At 46.9% G+C, this 26,448-nt stretch overlaps 2 protein-coding genes across 6 annotated transcripts; both read left to right on the top strand.

The window, feature by feature from the left end:
* The first annotated feature begins 3,235 nt into the window (after positions 1 to 3,235).
* Positions 3,236 to 11,019, top strand: LOC111145450 (Fanconi anemia complementation group G). 3 transcript variants are annotated; one of them, XM_022500341.1, is made up of 15 exons: positions 3,236 to 3,251; positions 3,677 to 4,108; positions 4,304 to 4,394; positions 4,692 to 4,823; positions 5,054 to 5,256; positions 5,992 to 6,127; positions 6,296 to 6,426; positions 6,527 to 6,673; positions 6,799 to 6,950; positions 7,388 to 7,454; positions 7,709 to 7,998; positions 8,146 to 8,192; positions 8,406 to 8,561; positions 9,225 to 9,348; positions 9,490 to 11,019. In XM_022500341.1, the coding sequence occupies exons 2-15, from the start codon at positions 3,794 to 3,796 to the stop codon at positions 9,596 to 9,598; spliced, it is 2,100 nt and encodes a 699-aa protein (XP_022356049.1). In that variant the 5' UTR covers positions 3,236 to 3,251; positions 3,677 to 3,793; the 3' UTR covers positions 9,599 to 11,019. The 3 variants fall into 3 exon arrangements, with proteins under 3 accessions (XP_022356049.1, XP_022356050.1, XP_022356051.1); XM_022500342.1 differs by lacking the exons at positions 3,236 to 3,251; positions 8,406 to 8,561 and having other exon boundaries at positions 3,617 to 4,108; XM_022500343.1 differs by lacking the exons at positions 3,236 to 3,251; positions 7,388 to 7,454; positions 7,709 to 7,998 and having other exon boundaries at positions 3,617 to 4,108.
* A 51-nt stretch (positions 11,020 to 11,070) lies between these two features.
* LOC111145449 (valosin containing protein) lies at positions 11,071 to 25,443 on the top strand. 3 transcript variants are annotated; one of them, XM_022500337.1, is made up of 17 exons: positions 11,071 to 11,384; positions 14,687 to 14,798; positions 15,011 to 15,183; positions 16,310 to 16,452; positions 17,055 to 17,185; positions 18,495 to 18,626; positions 19,420 to 19,522; positions 20,160 to 20,293; positions 20,373 to 20,508; positions 20,850 to 20,962; positions 21,357 to 21,521; positions 21,608 to 21,730; positions 21,972 to 22,184; positions 22,361 to 22,669; positions 22,946 to 23,101; positions 24,366 to 24,520; positions 24,675 to 25,443. In XM_022500337.1, exons 1-17 carry the CDS (start codon positions 11,368 to 11,370, stop codon positions 24,778 to 24,780), a joined length of 2,421 nt encoding a protein of 806 aa, XP_022356045.1. In that variant the 5' UTR covers positions 11,071 to 11,367; the 3' UTR covers positions 24,781 to 25,443. The 3 variants fall into 3 exon arrangements, with proteins under 3 accessions (XP_022356045.1, XP_022356048.1, XP_022356047.1); XM_022500340.1 differs by having other exon boundaries at positions 11,135 to 11,421; positions 24,675 to 25,342; XM_022500339.1 differs by lacking the exon at positions 11,071 to 11,384 and adding an exon at positions 12,642 to 14,513.
* Positions 25,444 to 26,448: the final 1,005 nt, after the last annotated feature.

The raw sequence follows: 26,448 nt of genomic DNA, 5'->3' as shown, positions 1-26,448 counted from the left end.
ATGGCCATTTGGGTTCTTAACACCTTTCAGTTTTTACAAATAATGCTGCTTTGAACATCCATGTAAAAGTTTTGTTTAGATGTATGTTCTCATTTCTTTTTGGTTTATACCTCGTGGTTAATTGTGGAATTGCTAGGTCATACGGCACATCTATGTTTAATTTTTTGAGGAACTGCCAGTTTGTTTTCCAAGGCACTGTACCGTGTAATACTCTCATCATTAGTGTATAAGGGTGCCAATTTTTGCACATCCATGCCTTATAATTACTTACTTTTGATTCTAACCATCCTAGTGGTGTGAAGTGGTATCTCATGGTTTTGGTTTGCATGCCCTTGATGACTAAAGATAATGAGCATTTTTCTTGTGCTTGTTGGAGAACTGTCCATTCAGAGTCTTTCTCTGTTTATTAATTGAGTTTTCTTCTAATTTTTGAGTTATAAGCATTGTTTATATATTCTAGGTATACATATCTTGTCAGATATATGATTTGTAAATATTTTCTTCATTCTCTTGAGTTGTCCTTTCATTTTTTTTTTAAGATTTATTTATTTGAGAGAGTGTGTGTGCAAGTGTAGGGAGGGGTAGAGGGAGAGAGAAAATCTTCATCAGACACACTGAGCATGGAGCCCAAGGCAGTGCTTAATCCTAGGACCCTGAGATCATGACCTGAGCTGAAACCAAGAGCTGGACGCTTAACTGACTGAGCCATCCAGGCGTCCCTCTTCTTTTTTTTTTTTTAGGTAGACTCCATTCCTGAGTTGGGGCTTGAATTCTTTTGACGCTGAGATCAAGAGACCCATGCTCTACTGACTGAGCCAACTGCCCTAGTCTTTTCATTTTCTTGATAGTGTTCATCTTCTTGATTGTCTTTGCAGTACAAAATTTTAAAATTTTGATGAAGTTCAGTTCATCCTATTTTTCTTTTGTTGCTTGTGCATTTGGTATTCATATGTAAGAAACCTTGTTTAATGCCACAATTTGGTTTTAGAAAAAAATATTTTTTAAAGATTTTATTTATTTGACAGACAGAGATCACAAGTAGGCAGAGAGGCAGGCAGAGAGAGAGAGGTAGGGAAGCAGGCTCCCTGCTGAGCAGAAAGCCTGATGCAGGGCTCAATCCCAGTGTCCTGGGATCCTGACCTGAGCCAAAGGCAGAGGATTTAACTCACTGAGCCACCCAGGCGCCCCTAGTTTTAGAAAAATTTTATCACTCCTACAAAGTCCCTATACTTTGTTTACAACTGATCCTCAGTTTCACTGTAGGTCACTGATCTGTTTTCTGTTTTTCGAAATTTGTCTTTTCTGAACATTTCATACGAATGGGGTTATCAAATACGTGGTCTTTAATTTTTATTTATTTGACAGACAGAGATCACAAGTAGGCAGAGAGGCAGGCAAAGAAAGAGAGGGGGAAGCAAGCTCCTTGCTGAGCAGAGAGCCCAATGTGGGGCTTGATCCCTGGACCCTGGGATCATGACCTGAGCCAAAGGCAGAGGCTTAACCCACTGAGCCACCCAGGCACCCCAATGACTTAGAATTTTTTAAGGTTCATCCATGTTGAAGCATGTATCAGTTTTTGCCTCTTTATTGCTGAGTCATAGTCCATTGTATGGCTATGATCTGCTAATGGACATTTGGATTGTTTTTAAGGTTTTTTGTTTTTTTAGCTATTAAGAATATTTTTGGAGCTGCTGTGAGCATTTGCATACCATTCTTGGTGTAGACATGTTTTTATTTTTCTTGAGAGGTTTCCCTAGAGTAGAATTTTTGGGTCATATGATAAGCTTATGATTTACTTTTTAAGAAACTGTCAAACTATTTTCCTGGGTACTATATAACATTTTATATTCCCACTATGTGTAAGAGTTCTAGTTTTTCCACATCCTCACTAACATTTGGTATCACCTGTGTTTTTTTTAATTAATTAATTTATTTATTTATTTTAAGTAGGCTCCACTACTAATGTGGAGCTAGAAGTCAAAACTGTGAGATCAAAAGTCACACGCCCTACAGACTGAGCCAGTCAGGTACCCCTGGCATTATCTGCATTTTAAGAATTGTAACCATTCTGTGTGTGTACATGTGTCATGGTATTTTATGGTTTTATTATTTTTTAATTTTTAATTTTTTAAAGATTTTTTTTTAAGATTTTATTTATTTATTTGTCAGAGAGAGAGAGGGAGAGAGAGCAAGCACAGGCAGACAGAATGGCAGGCAGAGGCAGAGGAAGAAGCAGGCTCCCTGATGAGCAAGGAGCCCGATGTGGGACTCTATCCCAGGACGCTGGGGTCATGACCTGAGCCGAAGGCAGCTGCTTAACCAACTGAGCCACCCAGGCGTCCCTAAAGATTTTTTTTTTTTTTAAGATTTTATTCTTTTAAGTAATTTCTGCACCCAACATGGGGCTTGAACTTGCAACCCCAAGATCAAGAGTCACACACTGAGCCAGCCAGGTTATCTTCTGGTTTTAATTTGCATTTCCCTGATGGCTAATCATTTTTTAATATGGTGCTTAGCCATTCATTTTTTCCATAAAATTCCTTCATGTTTTTCTGTTCATCTTAAAATGGTTTAGATTCTTTTCATTATTGAGCTTTGAGAGTTCCATATTGTGGATACTGGTCAGTTCTAAGATTATAAGGTAGGTAATAATCGGAAAATAATTTCTCCATTTTTGACTTTGAATTTTCTTTCTTTCTTTCTTAAGATTTTATTTACTTGACAGACACAGATCACAAGTAGGCAGAAAGGCAGGCAGAGAGAGAGGAAGGGAAGCAGGCGCCCTACTGAAGAGCCTGATGCGGGGCTCGATCGCAGGACACTGGGATCATGACCTGAGCTAAAGGCAGAGGCTTTAACCCACTGAGCCACCCAGCCACCCCTAATTTTCTTGCCTTTGTAGCAAAAGTTCTTAATGAAGTTCAGCTTACCCATATTGAGTTGGTTTTATCTGTGGTAAGGGTCACAGTTTTGCTTTGTTTTTGCGTACTGATAGCAGTTCTCTTGGGTCTCGTTTGTTGAAAGGGACAGGTACCTTTTTTTCCTTTTTTTTTTTTAAATATTTTATTTGTTTATTTGACAGAGAGTTAGAGCACAAGTAAGCAGAACGTCAGGGAGAGGGGAAGAGAGAGAAGCAGGCTCTCCGCCGAGCAGGGAGCCCGATGTGGGGCCCGATCCCAGGAACCTGGGATCACGACCCAAGCCGAAGGCAGCCGCCCAACCAACCGAGCCACTCAGGCGCCCTGGGACAGGTACTTTTGAGCAGAGCGGGTTGTGCAAGCCCAGGGCCGTTCCGCCAGCAGTCGCCCTGCATAGGGTTGAGTAGAATGCGGTAGCGTGCTGGTGCTCCATGGTGAGCAAAGAAAGGATAGGCGGATTACCAAGGGCCTTGGTCTGGTCTCAGTTCGTTTTTGGAGATACTTTGTGCCTCGGCTGGGTTTTTTGTGGCGACTCCGGGCGGTACTACAACTCCCAGCATGCACTGCGCGGGCCTGCTCTCTGCGGGGGCAAACTAGACAGACCTGGAAGTGTGGCTGCGAGAGAAGGGCTGGGACACGGTTTCTAGTACTGAGATCGATTTCTCAGGGTTTTGGCCTGCACGAAGGACTAGCAAGCCGAACCCTGAGAAGTACCACTTCCCCGCTCAGACACATTCCCGCCCTCTGGTCCGCCGTAGCCTCTCTCACGGATCGCTACCCGACTCGTTTCTTCCTCGAGTTTCCCGCGGGCACTAACCCTTGAAGAGGACCAACCGCAGCCGAGAGTTTTGCCGACCCGGCCAACCAGAGGCGAGATGGAAGAGGCGGGGGTGGGAGCCGCCACAGTATCCAGGAGAGAGTCCATTTCTCCCGTAAAGGGCGAGTCGCTCCTGCTGGGGCCCGGAGGGGAGCAAAGGAGCTGCGGGGGGTTGCGGAAGCGGAAGGACCCCTCCCCGCTCCGTTGGGGACCGCGGCGGGGCCGGGCTTACCTTTCAGCGGTCCCCTCCAGATGTCCAACCCCAGCCTCGGCCACCATGTCGCACCAGACCCCTCTGGGCACCTCAGTGCCACACGCCAGCTGCCTAGACCTGTGGAGGGAAAAGAATGACCAGCTAGTTCGACAGGCCAAGGTAACACGGTTGCTGGGACCCTCGCTTACCAGAAAGGGGGTTTCCGGTGGATTTACTGCAGCTGATGGGGGAGGGATTGAGTTTGGCTTCCCCCATCAGGAGCCAGAAATGACTGGAGAATGTCATCCCTTGCCACTGTTGCAAGGGGAGAAATAAGGATTGATCCTCAATGATACCTCATCCCACATCTGTTAGGTGGCTCAGGACTCGGGTCTGTCTCTGAGGCGACAGCAGTTGGCTCAAGATGCACTGGAAGGGTTCAGGGGACTCCTCCATAGTCTGCGGGGTAAGTAGGATACTCCTCAGGATAGTCAGTTACCTTCCCCCAGCTAGAGACCACTTCCTGTTCTGCATTTCTGGAACTGAGAAAATTCCTCAGGGGGCAGGGGATCCTATTTAAGTCACAGACAGGACTGTAGTGGAATTCACTTTGGTGCAGGTGAATCTCTTTGCCCCGTCACTCGCCCTTTCCAAACTGTGCAAATGGCCATTTTGGTTGGGGTGAGGTGATCTTTGGGTTTGGATCTTATTTGGGGAATCCTTCTGCAGGGAGTGGTTTGTGAGATCAATTTGTGTTCCTCAGGGCTCCCTGCAGCTGTTCCTGTTCTCCCCTTGGAATTGAGTGTTACCTGCAATTTCATTACCCTGAGGGCGAGCCTGGCCCAGGGTTTCACTGAGGACCAGGCACAGGATATCCAACAGTGCCTGGAGAGAGGTGAGGACCAGAGATTGCTTTCCATTTCCCTGCCAGACTGTCTGGGTTTAAGTACTTGCAAAGGGGATATCACGAGCAATAATATTTGTCACTTCCATGGAGAGAGTTGCTATTCTCTTATCCTCCAGGTGCTCCTCAGACCAGGAGCACTTTTGTGATCTTTGGGCTCCTGCAGGAAGACAAAAGGAGAGATGAGGTCCCAACCTCAGCTGTATGTGTGTCCTCTACAGTGCTGGAGACCCAGAAGCAGTTGGGGCCCAGACTGGAATGTGGGCTCAGGGGGCTGTGGGACTCCGTTCTCCATTATTCCACCCTTCTCCTGGAGGTGCTCCCTGCCCTTCATCACCTGGCTGGCCTGCAGGCTGCCGTCTGGCTAAGCACTGACTGTTTGGGGGACTTGACCTTCTTGCTGCAGACCTTGAATGGCAACCAGGTAATTTGGGAAGTAACCTGGATCTAAGGGTCTCTTCCTATCTCTCACCTGTCTCAGTGGCAGTAGCATCATTTTGTGCTGGAAAGGCTGCTGGGTTGGTGGTTAGAAGACCTGGATTCTCTCTGGGACTCTTGGTGACATTGCTCTGGTTGGTCTTTCACTGGGGGGATTCTCTTGAGTGGTGGTTTGTTTTTAATATTTATTTATTTGTTTTGAGAGAAAGAGAGAGGGAGCACATGCATGGGGTAGGGCATAGGGAGAGGGAGAGAATCTCAAACATTCTCAAGCGTAGAGCCAGATGTGGGGCTCGACCTTACAACCCTGAGATCATAATCTGAGCCAAAATCAAGAATCTTACACTTAACCAACCCAGCCACCCAGGTGCCTCTTGAGTGTTTTTTTAAATTGCTTAATGATCTTGGATAGGGTTAGGGCTTTTATTGACCTTGCTGAAGTCATCTCCCAGCTTTAGTCTTCTCATCAATAACCCACACATGGTTCTTGCCCTGAGTCCTCTGGGCTCATACTGAATGAGGAGGCTCACTAGAACAGATCATCAATGCCCCAAGGTTTTCTTCCTCCCTTTATCCTCGCCCCATAGCTATCTATATCTTAAAACTGAGGGAACAGGAATCAGGAGGACCCTTGATTTCAAGGTCCAGTCAGGATAGACTGAGATAGGAGAGGAGAGATGGTTTTTAGGCTTAGAGCCTCTGATCACCCTTCTTTCCTCAGAGTGAGGCCTCTGAGAATCTGCTGCTGCTTCTGAAAACTTGGAGCCCCCCAGCTGAGGAGTCAGATGCTCCATTGACCCTGCAGGATGCCCGGGGCTTAAGGGATATCCTTCTTACAGCTTCTGCCTATCGCCAAGGTCAGCTAGCAGTCCTACTCATCCCTTCCTCCCCACTCCCTGTCTTAAGGGGTTCTTTGGCTCAAACCTTCCCTGTCATGTTCCATTCAGCTCACTGGAGCTTCTCTGTACTTCTTGTTACCTATCATCCCCCTGCTTCCTTAAGTTTAAACCCTGAATTGACCTTAGGCCTCCAGGAGCTGATCACAGGAAGCCTGCCCAGGGCACTGAGCAGCCTGCAAGAAGCAGCCTCAGGTCTATGCCCACGGCCTGTGTTGGTCCAGGTGTACACGGCTCTGGGGACCTGTCTCCGTAAAATGGTAAAGACAGTCCTAGGGTGGGTTGGGGAAATTATGGGTGTTATAGACAGCTTTCTGCTTCATGAGGGTAGCTGAGGCTTGTGTCCTCTCAACCTTCTAGGGCAATCCACAAAGAGCTCTGCTGTACTTGGCTGCAGCCCTGAAAGGGGGAGCAACATGTGGTCCTCCACTTCTGGAGGCCTCTAGGCTGTATCGGCAACTGGGGAACACAGCAGCAGAGCTGGAGAGTCTGGAGCTGTTGGTTGAGGTAAGGGACTGAAGATACAGGGATTGCTGAAGTGTTTGTGTTAGGGAGACTAATCAAATTGTAAATAGAAGGAAATAGGGCTCCCAAAGGTTAAAGATATACTTTTCTCTTTTTGTCCCTTTTAGGCCTTGAATGTCACTCATAGTTTTGAAGCCCCTCAGCTTCTCATTGAAGTAGAGTTACTACTCCCCAGACCTCACCCAGCCTCACCCCTTCATTGTGGCACACAGAGCCAGGCCAAGTACTTGCTAGCAAGCCGATGTTTACAGGTGGGAAGGTGAGGTTCCACTGCAAGGCTCATCTGAGCTCCTTTTCCCATTTCTGATGCCTTCCCTGGGGTGTGATTCTGCTTCTGTTCTTGCACGTCAGCTGTGTGGACGAGTCAGTGGTAGGACATAGGTTTCCACTCCTTGATCTTCTGCCTTATTGCTGGACCTGAACTTAAGACTCTTCACCCAGACACTAAGCTCTTGTATCTTTAAAACTCAAATCAATCGCTTCTTGGCCTTTTGGCTAAGATCAAGTGTAAAACCCTGAAATCTCCTCCCAAATCCATTTTGTAAGGAGGGTAGCTCCATACTGAGCTTGGATTGGAGCCCCAAGCTCCCACTCTCCCTACTCCCCAGGGACCTTGAGCATCCTTTTGTTAGTTTAGAGCCCTTGGAGGACCCTGCTAAGGGCCTAAGGTGAAGCTCATAGGCTATGACTTCTCAGGGCAGAGGATGCTGCAGAGCATTACTTGGACCTACTGGCTCTGGTGCTGGATGGCTCGGAATCAAAGGTGGGTATGTCTTCAAGATTCTCTGTAATGGAGTGAGAGGGTTGGAGTCTCCTCTGGAGTAGAACAGGACTATTGTTTTCTCTTTCTTCTGCTACTCTGTCTGTCCAAGCTGGAAGGCCAGACCAGGAAGGCTCTCGAGCAAAAGGTCTGGGGTAGCAAGCAATGGGTGGTCTCTGTGGTACCAAAGCCTGGTGAAGAGGTTGGGGATGGTGACTAATGTCTCTTTAAGACACTGTGTCCTCTTCCCACCCCAGTTCTTCCCCCCGCCTTCCCCTCCAGGGCCTTGTATGCCTGAGGTGTTCTTAGAGGCAGCTGTAGCACTGATCCAGGCTGGCCGAGCCCAGGATGCCTTGACTGTATGTGAGGAGCTACTTAGCCGCACGTCATCTCTGCTTCCCAAGATGCCCCAGCTGAGGGAAGATGCCAGAAAAGGAACCAAAGAGTCACCACACTGCCCATCCTGGGTCTCTGCAACCTACCTGCTTCAGGGTCAAGCCTGGGTGCAGCTGGGGGCCCCAAAAGGGGCAATTAGTGAATTTAGCCGGTGAGCTCAGGAAGCCAACCAGAATCCTAGGGGAAATGTGGAGGGATAATTTGCTGATTGGGACCCGAGTAAGCTCCATTCTTACCGACTCCCCCTAGAGTTTCTGAGGTTGACTCTTCCTCACCCCTATTCTGTGTCCCACTTCAGGTGCCTTGAGCTGCTTTTCCGGACCACACCTAAGAATGAAGAACAAGGTGATCTAGACTCTCAATTTTCCTCTTCCCTCCTGGAAGGGGAGGGTTGGTGAATGTGTTGCCTTTCCTTGCGTCCTAGCCTACCTTTTTAAAAAAAGGTCGCGGGGTGGGGGGACTCCAGACATAAGAAGAGAAGGAGGAGTACTTGGGATTCTGTAGTACTACGTGCCTGTGTAGCAGGGACACACTTTTTGACTTCGGGGTGGTCCCCAGGGCCTGCTTCCAATGGTGAGAAGGGGTGTATATCAGATGTGGCACTACAACAGCTTCGGGCAGCTGCCCTGATTAGTCGTGGACTTCAGTGGGTGGCCATTGGCCAAGATACCAAAGCCCTACAGGACTTCCTCCTCAGTGTGCAAATGTGCCCAGGTATGTATATTTGCATGATATCAGCTATGCCCAGATGTACAAGGACAGAGAGGGCCATCCGGGAGGTACTTGGGGATCAGTGGAAGAGTAATGTTCCCAGATAGAAGGGGATGAATGGGGTTGTACCGTATATACCCAGGGATATACCCTGGCTTGAAGACGTTTGCAAGTGTGTGTGAAGGCTCTTTGGAGTTCCTCAGTCTTTCCAGTGTCCTCAGACACAAAGACCACAACTATGCTCGGAGTATGCTGGGGAGAAGCAGAGTCAGCTGAGCCTTTTTTTTTTTTTTTTTTTTTAAAGATTTTATTTATTTATTTGACAGAGAGAGATCACAAGCAGGCAGAGAGGCAGGTAGAGAGAGAGGAGGAAGCAGGCTCCCTGCTGAGCACAGAGCCCAATGCGGGGCTCGATCCCAGGACCCTGAGATCATGACCTGAGCCGAAGGCAGCGGCTTAACCCACTGAGCCACCCAGGCGCCCCAGCTGAGCCTTTTCTTGGGCGGGCAGTACCCGGGAGTAGGAATGGTTGGGAATGGAACCTCCTGGTTCCATGTGTGACTGTAGAAAAGATACTTTCCTGCTCTAAGCCTCAGTTTCTCCTTTTATAAAATGCTTAAGGCTGTGTCAGGTTCTAAGCCTTTCTACTTTGGGGTGGGGCTACAGGTAATCAAGACGCTTCCTTTCACCTGCTTCAGACTCTGAGGAGGATGGATCGGAGGGATGAGGCCACTGCTCTCTGGTGGAGGCTAAAGGCCCAAACAGAGTTGCCACAGGAGAATGCTGCATGGTGAGGCTGAGGCCTGCGGGGTTGGGGCTGAGGGCAGTTGGCTTCCTGGAGTCCTTGAGTCTGTTGGGGGTGGTAATGAATGAAAGGGATGGAGTGGCTGCCTATCCTTCACCCTCAGACGTCACTCTTTTTGCTCTCCAGGTCTCTCCCCCTGTACCTAGAAACCTATCTGGACTGGATTCATTCCCCCGACCGTGAAACCCTTCTTGAGGAGTTTCAGACATCTCTGCCGGAGGCTCGTGATCTGTAGCTGCCACATTTTAAAGAGCCTGAGCTGGGGCTCCAGTGGCCCATTTCTCCATGGGGAGGGCTTTCTGCTTTACCATTCTTGAGCAGTGTGGGTGAAATGGATCATTCCTGTATAAGTCTGGCATTGGAGAAGTTGGTAGGAGTCCTGCAAAATTTGGCCTAGTTACTGCCATTCTGGTTCCTTTGCCACCAAAAAGGCATTAACTTTGCTTATGACACCTTTTTTCCTATATTCCTGTTAATTGTGTTGAGTAAAATGCATATTTATCTCTTGTTTGCCTACTACATATACTTGAGTGGGAAGGCTCACAGCTGTCTGATTCAGTTGAGTGCTGGTTACCTAAGATGCCCTCTCCCAACATCATCTACCTTATGAGATTGAGTTCTGGGTAGAAGAAAGGGCCACAGGAATCCTTGCAGTGGCTTTGGTTCTTTCTGTTGCCTAAAAGTCAGAGTCTCAAAGCCCAGGATCCTGTGCAAGGTCACAGAATGAGTGGAGCTGGGTCTGGAAGGTGGTCTGGGCAGACCTCTCAGGACAAGGGCAAACATTTGGTTCTTAGAGGGGAGGGACAAGCAGACCTCTGAGTCTCTAAGTGACTCCCTACCCCTATCCCAAATTCTAGAAATTTGGGATTTGACAGTCTCAGTCAACCCTGCCTGTGTGGATAGGAGGTGAAGGGTGAATTAATATAATCAGCATGATACCAAATCTGTTTATTGAATTTAGTCAGGGCTAGCTGGCATTTGGGGCCCAAGGACTTCAAGTCTCAGCATGCAGTTTTCTTGCTGCTTTGGGTTCTATTGAATCTACTGGGTTCTGTGGTTGCCTTTAGACTCCTTTTTGGACTTGAGTGCCCTCCCTCCTCTAGCCATTAATATAAATACCCAGTGGTAAGAGGAAGCATGTACCTCCAAGCTCTGAGGAACTGTAAAGCCTATGGGATTAGGGTTACCAGAGGGTGCCACAAGAATAGGGTGGAGTGGATTAAAAGGTGGGGTGCTAGTCAAAGGGTTCAGAGTAGGCATGGCTCCAGCCGGCGTTTTGAAGAAGCCAGGAGAAGGTTTAGGGTGGATCCTCAGGTTTGGGAAGAAAATGGTGTGTAGGTTATCACTGCAACAGGACTAGACTAATACAAGGGTTTAGTCCATTGTGCCAGGTTCTTCAGCAGGGTAAGATCAGGAACCAATGAACTGGAGCCAAGTGGGAGAGTCCGCCTTCCAGGGATTAAAGGCTCTTTTTTTCGCCCGTCGATCTGGCCCCATCCTTTTCGTTGATTGGTCGCAAATTCCAATCCGTCGAGGAAGCGTAGCGCTGCGGCCAATTGACGTGGCGTTACTAGGCGTGTTGCATCCCTGAGGCGGGAGCCAGGCCGCAAGCGAATTTCCTGATTGGCTCTGGTCGGCGGGTTGCTGGGGAGAGGCGCGGAGAGGCGGGAGGAAGTCCCCAGTCCAGGCGCTGATTGGCTGAGGTGAGAGCACCTCTCCTTCCGATGATTCGGCTCTTCTGGGTTCAGTCTCAGCGCAGCGTCTGCAGCCGTCGTTTGAGTCGTTGCTGCCGCTGCCCCCTCCCGGATCAGGAGCCAGTGTATACCGCCCGCCCACTGCCTCGGTACCGCTAGGAGGAAACGAGAAGGAGGCCGCCTGCGGGTTTGTCGCCGCAGCTCGCCCCCTGCCCGGGAGAGCAGAGCCCCGGCCCAGTCGGTCGCCTGCCACCCCTCGTAGCCGTTACCCGCGGGCCGCCACAGCCGCCGGCCGGGAGAGGCGCGCGCCATGGCCTCTGGAGCTGAGTGAGTGTGTGTGCGCGCGCCCGCCCGCCCGCTGCGGGTGCGCGCACCTGGGGAGTCGCCGCGCTGGGTAGGCCCGGCGGGGCCTGGCCGTGGGCGCGTCTAAGAGGTGGAGGCAGGGAAGGAGGGAGACAGGGAAAGCAGAAGGGGGGTGATGAGGGGCCGCGGTCCGGTCTGGGCCTGGCTGCGCAGCCGCGCGCCCCCTAGGCCGGGCTTGCGTTGGGCCTGGGTCGGGGCCTGGGCCAGATCGTGCTGTGTCATGCAGGCCCGGCCGGCCTGATTGGCTCCCTGGGAACCACTGTCCCGTTCTTATGAAGTCTCCGGTCCACATGGCCGGCGCGGAGCCCCAGGGCCTTAGGGCGCCCACCTGCGATCAGGTCTACTATCCGCGGAAGGCCTTTGGTCCCCAGAGGGAGCAGGCCCTGTGGGCCTGACGCCCTAACTGGGCCCGGTGGGCGTGGACTTTAGGCCACGTGAAGGCCTTAGGAGCTGTGAGACAGGCGGAGGCCGGAGCGGGGAACTGGGAAGACTCGGCGAGCTCATGGAAGCTCACGACGGCTGTTTCGGAGCTGGGTCGGCCTGTCCCTTGGTTGACATCCTCACGACCTGAGTAGTGAGGGGCTGTTAGGGGGTGGGGGGCGTAGGTTTCTGGCCTTCGTAGTTTATGTTGGTTGTTCACATGATAAAGCTTTAGTCAGTTTTCCTTAATGTTAGGAAGTGGGGGGTGGGAAGTAGGAACTTTTCTCTACTGTTTTGGGCGTTTGCTAAAGTTCGAATCTCAGTTGGTAATTTGCGGGCCTTCCTCGATATCAGCCTTTGTGATGAGAAGGTTAGAGTTGCCCTAACTCTTTGAACACACACGCTCCTTTCTCCAAACCGCTGTGTTGAGAAATCTTGGGTCGTCAGTTCCTCAGGAAAGCATCAGATAAGAGATCACCACCTCAACCCCTTTGCCCATTATATTTAGAATCAAGAGCTTTAGATACTGAAAAAGGGGGAAAAAAAAAAGCCATCCTGTGGAAACTCTTATGCAAATCACTTTCCTGACTTGAAGAGAATTAAGTTTTTTGAGGTGTGTTTCTTTTTTTTTTTTTTTTTGGTCTCTAAACCGAGATGAAGTATTACTTGGGTGTCTTTAAAAGGACCATTACTTATTAATACTTACTCTCTTAGGTTATTTAGTCAGTCATTTATTTTCAAGACTAAAAATAAGAATTCAAAATTCTTGGAACGTGGCATCATAGATGGTTTCTAACCTCTAGGTCATCTTGATGACTCTTACCTGAATTCCCTCCAAGTCCCCTGTGGCCCATTGGAGTTCTGGAAAGGGCCTGACTCATGCAGAAGACAATGGGGGATGTCCCCAAAGAGCCTCCAGGACTGCTGTTGGCCCACGATCAGGCTGAAGCTCTCTTTTAGAGGTTACTTCCTTTGATCTTAGTAGATAGATAGGGAAGTAAAGGTCTTTGCCTTAAGAGAAGGACATACTGCTCATCTCCATTGCCAGGGTCAGGAAGGGTAGGCAGGTTAGTTTTCCTAGAATGCGGCTTTGGGGTTAAAATATAAACAGTGATGACTAGAGGCGTCTGGCATTTTATTTTTCTCTAGCCCCAGTACCATAGATTAAACAGGAAGGTGGGCAGTCTTTGGAAGGTATTTTGATGTGTGGGAGAGAGGGAGAGTTGATGGGATGGAATTGCCTTCAGCTGCCATATTGACCATACTTGTTCTCCAGCGTGTTGATAAGCACTGGAAGAGTCTGCCTGCTATGCAGCATTGTGCCCAGAGTGCTACATTTTTAGGTTGAGGAGGCAAGTTTAAGCTGAGAAAACTCCACTCTTAGAAATCAGTTTTGAGGTGATGATTAAAGACGTAGCCTATGTGAGAGGATCAGCAGATTTGCTAGATGAATGGGATTTGTATTTCTGTTGAGTATATCAGGACCAAAAGATGGAGAAACCTCACAATGCCCTCGCTGGTATTCTGGAATGTAGGCATCTTTTTTTTCTTGCAAGTTGTGAAGATACATCCAACATAGGAGGGTGTCTGGCCTGTAATGTATACTTGCTAATTTGTTAAATGAAGGAATAATTAATGGGAAAGATTCCTTTTTATTTCTTCATTTTCTCCGTTTTCTGGTCTCCCTGTTTTGGTTAATATTCAGGTTTTCCTGAGCCTTAGTAAAAGAGGATAACTTTTCAAAGGGAAAGCCCACTGAGTCTAGTTACTGAAGATTGAAGAAGAGGTGGGTAAAAAGTTGGTATAAAGTGAATAATCTTCAAGGAAATGATTGAAACTATTTAGAGGGCTTAAACTGAGTTTAGACTCAGGCAGCCTTGATTTGGGTGAGGGATTTGGATTTGCTCCATGTCTCAGCATTTCTTGGTTTTGACTTTTTGAGTCAACATTGTGGAATTGTATGTCTTTGCAGCGATTTGTGAAGCTGTTTTTGAGCTTGGCCGTCTTTTTGAAGGTTTCATATCTGTTAGTTGAGTTGTTTTGTTTTCCCCAAATATCATGGTCTTTATGCTTGGCATTTCTGTGGTATACCAAATGCGCTGGCATTCAGCTGGTTTAGACAGTAAGGACAGTAGTGCTAATGATTTTGCTTCATTGTCCCCAGGCTTGCTTGGTGGGACTTGGGGCTTCGCTGAGCCCTACAGGAAGTTGTCTTGCTCACTTCATTCTCCAAGAAGGTTAGCAAAGAAAGAGCTTATGCTTTGTTCTGCAGTGCTAATCATTGTGACCATTAATACCATGTGCCAGGCATTGTGTTGAACATTTTGCATTCGTTATCTCACTTAAGACAATAATCCTGTAAGATAGGTACTACTGTATTCACCTCTCTACAAATGAGGACATCAACTTCCAGAGAGGTTAAGTAACTTGCCCAAGATCACAGTTAAGCAGTGGCAGGGTTGGGATTCAGACCTAGCAGGTCTTACTGTGAGCCCCTTCTCCTAATCGCTGTCTCATATTAAGACTGTTGTCATTTCTCTAATTGTTATTCAGCCTCTACATCTATTTAGTCTTCTCAGGCCATAGTTTCCTGACTCTGGGGCAAGATCACTTGGGGCCTTTACAGCTAGGTTACCAGTGCTCAGAATACCAAGAGCTGCTGGAATGGGAACTGTATGTGCTAAATATTACTCTATATGACCTTGGCTGAATATCTTTTATCTCACATCTCTGGTTTAGGGACAGCTTCATTTATCCACTATTTCTTTCCTAAGTGTGAGTTTTAATGACTGGTGGGGCCCTTGGGACTAGAGTATGTATTGGGACTAACTTCATTTTCTTTCTAGTTCAAAAGGTGATGACTTATCAACAGCCATTCTTAAACAGAAGAACCGTCCCAATCGGTTAATTGTTGATGAAGCCATCAATGAGGACAACAGTGTGGTGTCTTTGTCCCAGGTAAGTTGGGTCCAAGGTCTAATCTTTCCTCATTGCACTTAACCTGAGGGCTTTTCCCAGGTTTCTTTCCTTGGGTTTTTTGTTTGTTTGTTTGTTTGTTTGTTTTTTGCAGTGACCGCAGAAGAGCAGGGTTTACTGGGTATTCTAGCTTCCAAGGGCTGCTGCTTAACCCCTGGCCCAGTGACCCAAAGCCCTTAACCTTCTTTTCTCAGCCCAAGATGGATGAGCTGCAGTTGTTCCGAGGTGACACAGTGTTGCTGAAAGGAAAGAAGAGGAGGGAAGCTGTGTGCATTGTGCTTTCTGATGACACATGTTCCGATGAGAAGATTCGAATGAATAGAGTTGTTCGGAACAACCTTCGCGTACATCTAGGAGATGTCATCAGGTGTGTGTCGGGTTCTTGTCCCCTCAGGGATGGGAGGCCAGAGACAACCTGAACTATAGACAGGACCCCAGCAAAGTCCTTGGCAGCTACACAAAGCAGAAGCCTCCTAGCCATGGGAAGACTTACTATAGCAAGACTGTCTAGGTTTTGTTTCTTCCTCCCTGGGACTTCAGAATTTACTTCTGCTGACCCTTGGGACAAATTGGATTTCTGTGACTTTCATGATGCCTGTCTTCCTTCCTTCCTTCTTTCCTTCCTTTCTTTCTTTGCCAGAGGTATAATTTATCACATGCTAGACACTGGTTTAGGATGCCATTTGAGGGTGTGTGTCTATAAAATGATCTCACTGTTATGTTGAAATAATGGCTTGTATTGGGGCCAGAATGAGGTGGAAGTGTGGGCACAGAGGGTGGACTCCTGAGTAAATAAATTTTTTAAGGATCCAAGTTAATATAGGAGGGAGGCATAGTTTGAGTCAGATCCCTGAATAGCTTCAGTTGGAGTGATTTTGCCCTTAACTTTAGGCAAGAGGCTTCCCCATTTTGGAGTCATCATTAGCCACTGCTGTTCAGCCACCTGTCATCTGGCCAGGAACATCTCAGACTTCCTGATTATTTTTCATGGATTCTAGGTTTCATGTATCCTTCTTCCTAGAGGTGCTTAGTCACTTTGTCAAGATGCTCTGATCACTTGGCTGAGAAGATTTTTTTCAGTTCTGTTTCTTTGATCCTGACACTTGTCTGAGGCCTCCCTTTGTAATATTGGGTTACTGATACAGAATGGGTCATCTTTGGATCTCTCTCACTGAAGACCCTTCCTCCTGTTTTATTTTGGGGGCTTTACATGTGTGGCTCTTCCTTTTGGCTTGCTGATGAGGAGTGAGCAGCCCCAGTAGCTTCTTCTAAAGGCTCCTGCTACTACCCAACCTGAGTATGACTTGTCTTAGTTCTACTTGGCTGCTCCTTTGTCCTCACTCTCACACTACCGTCCTGCCTCTCTTCACCTAAAGCCATCCCTGCCTTTTCTCTTTCGCTCGCCATCAGCTCTCTGTGCCAGGCCCTTTTGGACACCCAGTGCTTGGGGCTGCAGTGTGGTTGGTAATGTGGAGTCTGCTTGTCATCCTCAGCATCCAGCCGTGCCCTGATGTGAAGTACGGCAAACGTATCCATGTGCTACCCATCGATGACACGGTGGAAGGTATCACTGGCAATCTCTTCGAGGTATACCTTAAGCCATACTTCCTGGAAGCTTATCGACCCATCCGGAAAGGTGAGAGCTAATTTAGAGACTGAGTTTAAGGATGGTTGGTTGTAGGGCTACCTAGGAGTAAACCTTGGATTGTCTTTATCTCATTCTCATATATGTGTGCTTATACATATATTCTGCACCCATGCTTATGTGTCCTCTCCTTCCCTCTTTCTCCCTTCCCCCTGCCTCATTTTCCTATTTCTACTCCCTGTTTCAGTAGAGTAATCTATCTTCTTTTGTCCCAGGAGGAGGACTTGGGCACTTTTGACTGTGTCCCAGTCCAAAGTGTATTTAATATTTAGCACATCCTGACCATTGGTGGTGGTTGTGAAAGCTTGGTTACTTATAGCCCAGAAGTCAAAAACCTTATGGGCTTTAGGCCAGAGGCTAAAACCTGATGTACCAGAAAACCCATAACGTTTTGTTCAGCGTCCTTGAATGGCAGTGGGACTCTTCACAGCTTAGTTTTTTCCTTTTGCCTGATGGCTTAATAAAGTGGAGGTGGGAAGGGAAAAGCAATATCTAATGAATTTGGTGTTTTAGACTCCAGGTACTGATGAGGAATTCTCACTTGCTCTGGTATTTGACCTCTCTGACTTCACTTGTGCTAATTGCTCTCACAGGAGACATTTTCCTTGTCCGGGGTGGAATGCGTGCTGTAGAGTTCAAAGTAGTGGAGACAGATCCCAGCCCTTACTGCATTGTTGCTCCAGACACAGTGATCCACTGTGAAGGGGAGCCTATCAAACGAGAGGTGAGTTCTTTCCTTCATTCCAGTACCCAGTTTCATAATTAAAGAAGTGGGGCAGTCATGTGGTAACTACTAAAATCGGGTGGGTGCTCTTTGGGACGCCTGGGTGGCTTGGTCCGTTAAGCGTCTGACTCTTGATTTCAAGTCAGGTTATGATCTCAGGGTTGTGAGATTAAGCTCCGCTTTGGGCTCTGTGCTAGGTATGGAGCCTGGTTAAGATTTTCTCTTTCCTGGGGTGCCTGGGTGGCTCAGGTGGTTAAGCATCTGCCTTACGCTCAGGTCATGATCCCAGAGTCCTGGGATCAAGCCCCGCATCAGGCTCCCTGCTCACCTTCTCCCTCTCCCACTCCCCTTGCTTGTGTTCCTGCTCTCTGTGTCTCTCTCTGTGTCAAATAATTAAATAAAATCTTTAAAAACAACAAAAAAAAAGATTTCTCTCTTTCCCTTTCCTTCCCCCCACCACCAAAAAAAAATTAAAATAAAACTGGTTGCTCTTTGGAACTAAGCTCCTTTCCAGAGGTGGGAAAATTTCTCAACTATTCATTTTCAGACCTGTGTGTTTCCTAGAAGTATGTGATACCAGGGATTTTTTTTTTTTTAAGATTTTATTTATTTATTTGACAGAGACCACAAGCAGGCAGGGGGCGGGGGTGGTGGAAAGCAGGCACCCCCGCAGAGCAGAGAGCCCAATGTGGGGCTTGATCCCAGGACCCTCAGATCATGACCTGAGCTGAAGGCAGAGGCTTAACCCACTGAGCCACCCAGGCACCCCGATATCGGTGATTTTTAAGATCTAGATCATTTGGGATGTCTGGGTTGCTCAGTCAGTTAAGCGTCTGCCTTCAGCTCAAGTCGTGATCTCAGGGTTCTGGGATCGAGTCTCGCATTGGGCTCCTTGCTCAGCGGGGAGCCTGCTTCTCTCTCTGCCTGCCCCTCCCCCTGCTTGTGTGCTCTCTCTGATAAATAAAATCTTTAAAATAAAATAAAATCTAGATTGAACCCGAAAGATCTTAAGTGGTTAGAATAATTTTTGTAGAAGTGATATTGATGATGGCATCCAGACTTCTGCCTGTTTCCCAGAGTTTCCAGCTTTAGGTCTATGGGGGAGCCCTTACGAGTAATAATACTAAGGATAGTAGTGTGAAAGGGAAAGGCTGTGCTAGAAATCTTTGCTTTGGGATTTTTAGAGTTGTTCTTTGAGTCAGGATCCCCTTAGAGGAAATTCTACACTAGATTATAGAAGGGTTTAGAGAAACTCAACTTTTGGTGTTACTGATATCCTGCCTTCTTTTTTCTTTGTCTCTATATCCAGGATGAGGAAGAATCCTTGAATGAAGTAGGCTATGATGACATTGGTGGCTGCAGAAAACAGCTGGCTCAGATAAAGGAGATGGTAGAGCTACCCCTCAGACATCCTGCCCTCTTTAAGGCAATTGGTGTTAAGGTAAGCATCCTGGGCCCCGTGAGACATAATCTCGGCTGGTGACTAACTTAGAATCAGGTAAGTCCATTCTTTGTTACATGTCTATTTTTTTTTTTTAAACAGTCCTTTAAAAATGTAAAAAACCATTGTTATCTCATGGACCCTATAAAAACAAATACTACAGTTTGCTAGCTTGTTTATAATAGTATCACCTAACAGAAGTAGAACTTTCAGGAAATTTGCAATGTGAAGGGTCCTGAATCCAAAACATTTGAGAACTGCAGATCTACAATGTAACTTCCTAACCATTTGCATATCATGGGGCACACTGAAGATGAAATTACCCCTTTATCTAGTATGTACCATACAAATAATTTTATCTTTTGCGTGGGCATTTCCCATGTGCAGCCTGTGAATGAGGCCACTTAGGTGGCTAAGCTAGTCCTGGCCCTTGTCTGTCCAAAGTCAAGCCCTTGACCTAGTGGCCTCTTGCTGTTTTGTAGTCCAGGATCTTCAGACTTAGCCACATTAGAGTTTCTTAGGTGGTTTCTGTGCTGAGTCTTGTATGCAACGTATGTCATAAATGTCAGTTTTCTGACTGTATTTTCTCTGCTAATAAGAGGAATGAGTGAGTATGATCTGAAGTAAACTTTTCCTAGCAGTTAATGCTGAGAGCTTATTTTTATTGATGTCAGGGTCAGGCTCTGATTCTCACCCTCTCTAGATAGAGCCACGGTCAAACCATTTTAGAGTGGATGGCGTTGAGAGAAGGTAGGACTCTGAACCTAAACATATCCTCTGTACTGTTCCTCAGCCTCCTCGGGGAATCCTGCTGTATGGACCTCCTGGGACTGGGAAGACCCTAATTGCCCGAGCTGTGGCAAATGAGACTGGAGCCTTCTTCTTCTTGATCAATGGTAGGAGACTTGATTCACCTTTTTTTGGCTGGATCATACTCTGAGATGAGCATGATCCAGGTTCATGAACTGGAGAACTCACGGGCGTTTATTTCCACACATGTCCTTGTGTGTATTTCATTATCTTTCTTCTGCTAGGGTACATTATGGACAGATAAGCAACAAGGGGAAGGTATTGTACTCTGGTGCCCCCGACTTATCCCCCTTGAGAAAGATTGTGGAAAGGCTGAAGGCATTTAGAGGGAGCAAGATAGAAGGAGAACTCAAATTTTGTCTGCAAATTTATTTGAGAGGTTTTGGGGGAAGACTGGCTGAGATTACCTGGCTCCTTGAGAATGATAGAGGTCTAACTAGTGTGCTGCTTCTCCTGCTCTGGCCAGAAGTCCCAGAGCATGTGCTTTCGTCTTGACATTTAGAGCTTGACTGTGAGATGGGTGTTGTGCGTTCCTTGGCTTTTCTTCAGCCTAGTTTGGTGGCTGTCCTGGGATAGTGTCTGGTGGAGTCTCTGAGAAAGTAGGCAGAGGTTACCACATTTTCATACAGTGCCTGTCTCTGGGCTGGGCAGATAAGAGATTATTTCTTTTAGGATTGAAGAAGGATACAGTTTTGTCATTGTTTGAATTCTGTATCCTTTCAGGTCCTGAGATCATGAGCAAGTTGGCTGGTGAGTCTGAGAGCAACCTTCGTAAAGCCTTTGAGGAGGCTGAGAAGAATGCTCCTGCTATCATCTTCATTGATGAACTAGATGCCATCGCTCCCAAAAGAGAGAAAGTAGGAACTTATCTGAGGGGATAGTGGGGGTTGAAAGGTCCTCACTTCACTTCTGACCAGACATCCTGTCCTGACACAGACCCACGGGGAGGTGGAACGGCGTATTGTATCACAGTTGTTGACCCTCATGGATGGTCTAAAGCAGAGAGCACATGTGATTGTAATGGCAGCAACAAACAGACCCAATAGCATTGACCCAGCCCTTCGGCGATTTGGTAAGGACCCCAGATTTCTTTCAACCCTCCTCTTGTTCAAAGGGAGACTGTAGCTTTACTGAGCTGAGTCTCTTTGATACCATGCCTGTCCTTCATTTAATCTGAGGATTTCTTGAAGCTCCTTGCAGTGATAGGGCCTGGGGTCCTTTCCCTTACTCTGTGTCCTGTCTAGGGTGACCAGCCATTGTGGTTTGCCTGAGACTGAGGAGTTTCCCAGGACATGCAACTATCAGTTCCAGGACAGTCCTGAACAGAAAGGGATGGTTGGTCACCTGAGACTTGTCCCTTCTTCCCTCTGGACCAGAAATGAGCCCTGTCTGTGTTCACACACTGTCCCACAGGTCGCTTTGACAGGGAGGTAGATATTGGAATCCCTGATGCTACAGGACGCTTGGAAATTCTTCAGATCCATACCAAGAACATGAAGCTCGCAGACGATGTGGACCTGGAGCAGGTGGAGTGATGAAGAGGGCTGGCCCTGAATTATGATACCTGTTCCTGGGCAGTTAAAGTGAACATAAGCTTAAGATGTAAAGAGACTGATTTTGATTCTTGGACAGGGGAAAGGAAGTGATCTGAGATTGAATCCAGGAAACTGGAGCTGGCATATTTCTCTGTTGACCCCACATTATAGTAAACCAGAACTTTGAGGTCAGCTTTATTTCCAGGCCTCAACTCTAGGCTTGACTACTTAAAACCCAGCCATGAAAGAACTGCTAGTATGTGTTCAGGGAAATGGGAGGACCCAGAGATAGGAGTATCGGGAAGGGGCCAGGATTTTATATATACTCTGAGCCTCCTAAGGCAGCTAGGTCTTACAGAGTAGTAAGTAGATCTTTTCTCTGCAGGTCGCCAATGAGACTCATGGGCATGTGGGCGCTGACTTAGCAGCCCTGTGCTCGGAAGCTGCTCTTCAAGCTATCCGCAAGAAGATGGACCTCATTGACTTAGAGGATGAGACTATCGATGCTGAAGTCATGAACTCTCTGGCAGTTACTATGGATGACTTCCGGGTAAGGACTGTACCCCTATCTCAGGTATACACACGTGCATTTTGACCTTTCCATTGGTAAATCTCATCCCCAGTTTTTCTTTTTAGTGGGCCCTGAGCCAGAGCAATCCATCAGCACTGAGGGAAACTGTGGTGGAGGTACCACAGGTAACCTGGGAGGACATCGGGGGCCTGGAGGATGTCAAACGTGAGCTTCAGGAGCTGGTCCAGGTAGGGTAACTGGTCCAGAGTGAGTCATTGCTTCAATATATTGTAGGTGGCTTGGGGTGTTAGTAGTTGAGTTCAAGAATTGTGAGAGCATAATTCATGAACCTGCTATTCTCAATTTATAGGCACCAAGGACACTGCCCCTAGAGAACCAGATTTTACACCATAGGAGGGATGCTGCTCTTTGGTTAGGTTTGTTTCAGACTATGGGGGTGTGCCAAACCATCTTTCCTTTTCTTCCTAGTATCCTGTGGAGCATCCAGACAAATTCCTCAAGTTTGGCATGACACCCTCCAAGGGAGTACTCTTCTATGGACCTCCTGGCTGTGGGAAAACCTTGCTGGCCAAAGCCATTGCTAATGAGTGCCAGGCCAACTTCATCTCCATCAAGGGTCCTGAGCTGCTCACCATGTGGTTTGGAGAGTCTGAAGCCAATGTCAGGGAAATCTTTGACAAGGTGAGCTACAAGCAGTTGAGCTGTCTATTCACTTGTTTGGCAGCAAGGCAGCTTTTTCTTGGGAGAATTGAAGCCATCTTGTTCTGGAGCAGTGAAGATCACTTTAATTGCCTTTCCTTCTCAGGTCTGAGAGACCCAGTTATGTTAATGCTTGAGTCTGTGTATCTCTCCCATAGGCCCGCCAAGCTGCCCCCTGTGTACTCTTCTTTGATGAGCTGGATTCAATCGCCAAGGCCCGTGGTGGCAACATTGGAGATGGTGGTGGGGCTGCAGACCGAGTCATCAACCAGATCCTGACAGAAATGGATGGCATGTCTACAAAAAAGAATGTGTTTATTATTGGCGCTACTAATCGACCTGACATTATTGATCCTGCTATCCTGCGACCTGGCCGCCTCGATCAGCTCATCTATATTCCTCTTCCTGATGAGAAGTCCCGTGTTGCCATCCTCAAGGCCAACCTGCGCAAGTCTCCAGTTGCCAAGGCAGGTGCAAGGGCATTGGTGATAAGGGATTTCTGTGAGTGCTCAGCCTAGTATGGAGTTCAATTCCTGGAAAAGATTCCATTGGGGGAAATACATTGGGGTTAGGGATGTCAGGGGAAGATGGAAGATTTGAAGGTATTAATACAGTTCGTAATCAGGAGTAAAACAGTGGCGGAAGATGGCACGGACTAATATTAGGAGTGCTTGGGTGGCTCAGAGATCAGTGTATTGCAGGGGAGGAGAGGCTAAATGGTAAGGTCCTATTGCTTCTTTTAGGATGTGGACTTGGAGTTCCTGGCTAAGATGACTAATGGCTTCTCTGGAGCTGACCTGACAGAAATTTGCCAGCGTGCTTGCAAGCTGGCCATCCGTGAATCTATCGAGAGTGAAATTAGGCGAGAACGGGAGAGGCAGACCAATCCATCTGCCATGGTGAGTTTGCATCTTTTCCCCGTATGTACCAGTTGTGGGGAGCCAAGGGCAATCTCTACCATGCTTTGGAGTTAAGAGTTGTAAGGTTTTGTAAAGATACCTGATAAATGCCCTGTTAGGTGGACGTCAGAGAGAATATGGAGTATTAATCTCTTCAGTCTGGAATTGTAAAAGCTGAGGAGAGATGTGTAGTCTAGTCTGTATGCTCAGCCTGAAGTAGGCTCTGTGAAGGAAATCAAAATATGATTGTGCACATAAACAAAAAGAGCAGGATTTAGAACCTGCGATCCATGGGCCTGTGTTCCTTGGTGATCCATGGACCTCCTGAAATTAAATGCAGAATTTGGGGTGTGTATGTAAGCTTCATAAAGAAAGGGAATCTATATAATCTTGTATGTTTTCTAGTGTATTTTGGCACCGTGTTAGAGACTTCATAAATGAATAAATGAATGAATGAAAAACTTTACCTTTTGTAGGAGTTTTGAGATACCCCTTCTCTCCCGTAGAAGCTTAGAAACTATTGATATACTTAATTCTGTGGAGCAGTCCCTTATGTCACAGCAATCGGAGTGGCTTCTTAGTGGAAGAGCTAGAGTTTGAGCTGGGTTATGAAAGGAGATTGTAAAGGCTAAGGAATAAGGAAATAAGTAGCCCAAATAACTGGCTCAAGAAATAGGATTGCAGGAATTGGGGGAAACCTGGATAGATTTAAGAGGGCATATGTTACTGGAGTGAGGCCATGAGGTAAGGTGTCATCTGGATGTGGTAAGTGCTGAAAGTCATTAATCTTTTTAAAATTTAGGTGGTTTCAGTTTTTTGTTTTGGTTTTTTTTTTTAGAAGCTTTATTTTTAAAATTTACCTTTATTGAGATATGATTCACATGTAGTAAAAGTCATTCTTTTTATATATACTGTCTCTGTGCATCTTGACAAATGTATTTAAGTTCTATAACTATTATCACAGTTTAGATAAATTTCTGCCCTAGAAGGTTCCCTCATGCCACTTTAGTACTACAGCTTCTTCTTTTTACCCTAAGCCCTTGGCAACCACTAACGTGATTTTGTTGCCACAGTTGGGCTTTTTCCAGAATGCACTGATGGGTTTTTAAACAGGGCACTGACTCAGTTTTAGGAAGATTGGCCTTTCAACTTAACTCGGTTTGGATTAGAGGAGACAGTAAGGGAGGGGAGTGTCCAGGAAGGCCAGGAAAGGAATTCGGGCTGGACTTTTAGCCCTGGTGGTCTGTGTTTACCAACCTTATAGGAGGTAGAAGAAGATGATCCAGTGCCTGAGATCCGCCGAGATCACTTTGAGGAAGCTATGCGCTTTGCCCGCCGTTCTGTCAGTGATAATGACATCCGGAAGTATGAGATGTTTGCTCAGACCCTCCAGCAGAGTCGGGGTTTTGGCAGCTTCAGGTAATTTCATTACAGTGGGCAGTTCTTAAGTTGTTTTCGGGTAATGATACAACCAGGATTGTGGAAATCCTAAGGAGGCTGGAGGGTTAGTTGTGAAAATCCTACACAGGCCCTATCCTAACTCTCTTTTTTGGCTCTGCTTTTGTGCATACAGATTCCCTTCAGGAAACCAGGGTGGAGCTGGCCCCAGTCAGGGCAGTGGAGGCGGCACAGGTGGCAGTGTGTACACGGAAGACAATGATGATGATCTGTATGGCTAAGTGGTGCTGGCCAGCATGCAGCGAGCTGGCCTGGCTGGACCTTGTTCCCTGAGGGTGGGGGCATTTGCCCAGGAGGGACCAGGGGTGTGCCCATGGCCTGCTCCATTCCTCAGTCTGAACAGTTCAGCTACAGTCAGACTCTGGACAGGGGGTTTCTGTTGCAAAAAAATACAAACAAAAGAGATAAAATAAAAGCGATTTTCATTTGGGAGGCAGAGAGTGAATTACCAACAGGAAATTGGGCCTTGGGCCTACGCCATTTCTGTTGTAGTTTGGGGCAGTGCAGGAGACCTGTGTGGGTGTGAACCAAGGCACCGCTGCCACTCCCCACAGTAAAGCGTCTGCACTTCACTCAGTGCTACCCAAGCCCTCCCTCCTTCCTTCTACCCAGCCTGGGCAGGAGGTTGAAGGGCCACAGTTGCTGGGTGTTTATATAGAGAGTAGGTTGATTTTATTTTACATGCTTTTGAGTTAATGTTGGAAAACTAATCACAAGCAGTTTCTAAACCAAAAATGACATGTTGTAAAAGGACAATAAACGTTGGGTCAAAATGGAGCCTGAGTCCTGGCCCCTGTGCCTGCTTCTTTTCCTGGGAAGGGCCTTGGGCTATCCCTTACTGTCAAGGCCCTCTTCAAATGTGAAAAATTAAAGATTGCACCCTCTTTGCCCTTCTGATTTACTGTAGTATGAACTGCCACCTTGCCCCATGTCTGTATCATCACTGAGTAGGACTGCAGGGGAAGGGTTGCAGCCTGCCTTATGGAGATCCAGTTATGTTTGATGTGGATGGTAAGGTTAAGCCTGCAGAGCTCTCTTTTTTCCCTGACCAACGACCGAATTCGGCTGCCCTCCAAAAATCTTAAGGGTTGCAGAAAGAGAATCCCTGTCTGAGGTGGATATTGTTTACATGCATCTGAAAGTCCTAAACATTGATGCTCTGGTTGAGGATTACTAATTATGTCCACCTTTATGTAATTTGTATTATAAAAAATATGGTTTTTTTTTCTTAATATAAAATTCTAGTATTGGATGTGTTTTTTTCCTAAACTTAACATCCTCCTCTGCTCACCCTTTTCAGATGATTGCTTGCATAGTCTTGTCCATGTCCAGGTCTAGAATATCCTTTTTGTTCAACGGGTACCAACATAATCACTTAATGCTTTTGGGATCAATACTGTGATGCCTTACCTAGAGAGGAGTATGGTGCAGAAGAAATAATCCCCAGTCAGCTTTTTATTGGTCTTCCTAGTACTTATGCCAGTCACTGGTATGGATTACAAAGATAGATAATCTGCCAGGACAAGATAATTTTATTGGCTGATGGAACTGGGGCATTTTGCATTTGTGTGCTGTGAAATAGAGATTTTTGGACGTTAGATATTGGGTTGACTCTTCCCTTATTCTCCATGATACTTTCTCTGCCACATTCTGTCTTTCATCCTCTTCTGGTTTTCCCACCATATACGTGTCCTGATGGCTAGCCTTCGGTCTTATTTCCACTTTGAACATTGTCATTCTGTCATCCATATGGCTTATCATTGGGTTGGCAGCCTAACTTTATTGTGGGCCAAAGAGACAATCTTTTGGGGGAAAGACATTTGGGTGGTGCCTTTGCATCAAGCAATAGGATCAGATTAGAAGACAAGTGGTATTTTCTTGCAAAATAT

The sequence above is a fragment of the Enhydra lutris genome, unplaced genomic scaffold, assembly GCF_002288905.1.
Source record: "Enhydra lutris kenyoni isolate GAN:26980312 unplaced genomic scaffold, ASM228890v2 scaffoldscaffold13, whole genome shotgun sequence".
NCBI classification, from domain to species: Eukaryota; Metazoa; Chordata; class Mammalia; order Carnivora; family Mustelidae; genus Enhydra; species Enhydra lutris.
This window is presented reverse-complemented; position numbering and strand designations above follow the sequence as displayed.

What these genes read in the sequence shown, in the direction of transcription:
- LOC111145450 (XM_022500341.1), top strand. Translation starts at nt 3,794, where the DNA reads ATGGAAGAGGCGGGGGTGGGAGCCGCCACAGTATCCAGGAGAGAGTCC. An exon ending in AGCTTCTGCCTATCGCCAAG is followed by an intron (nt 6,128 to 6,295) that starts GTCAGCTAGCAG and finishes AATTGACCTTAG; the next exon opens with GCCTCCAGGAGCTGATCACA. An exon ending in ACCTAAGAATGAAGAACAAG is followed by an intron (nt 8,193 to 8,405) that starts GTGATCTAGACT and finishes GGTGGTCCCCAG; the next exon opens with GGCCTGCTTCCAATGGTGAG.
- LOC111145449 (XM_022500337.1), top strand. An exon ending in CCCAGCCCTTCGGCGATTTG is followed by an intron (nt 20,509 to 20,849) that starts GTAAGGACCCCA and finishes ACTGTCCCACAG; the next exon opens with GTCGCTTTGACAGGGAGGTA. An exon ending in AGACCAATCCATCTGCCATG is followed by an intron (nt 23,102 to 24,365) that starts GTGAGTTTGCAT and finishes CCAACCTTATAG; the next exon opens with GAGGTAGAAGAAGATGATCC.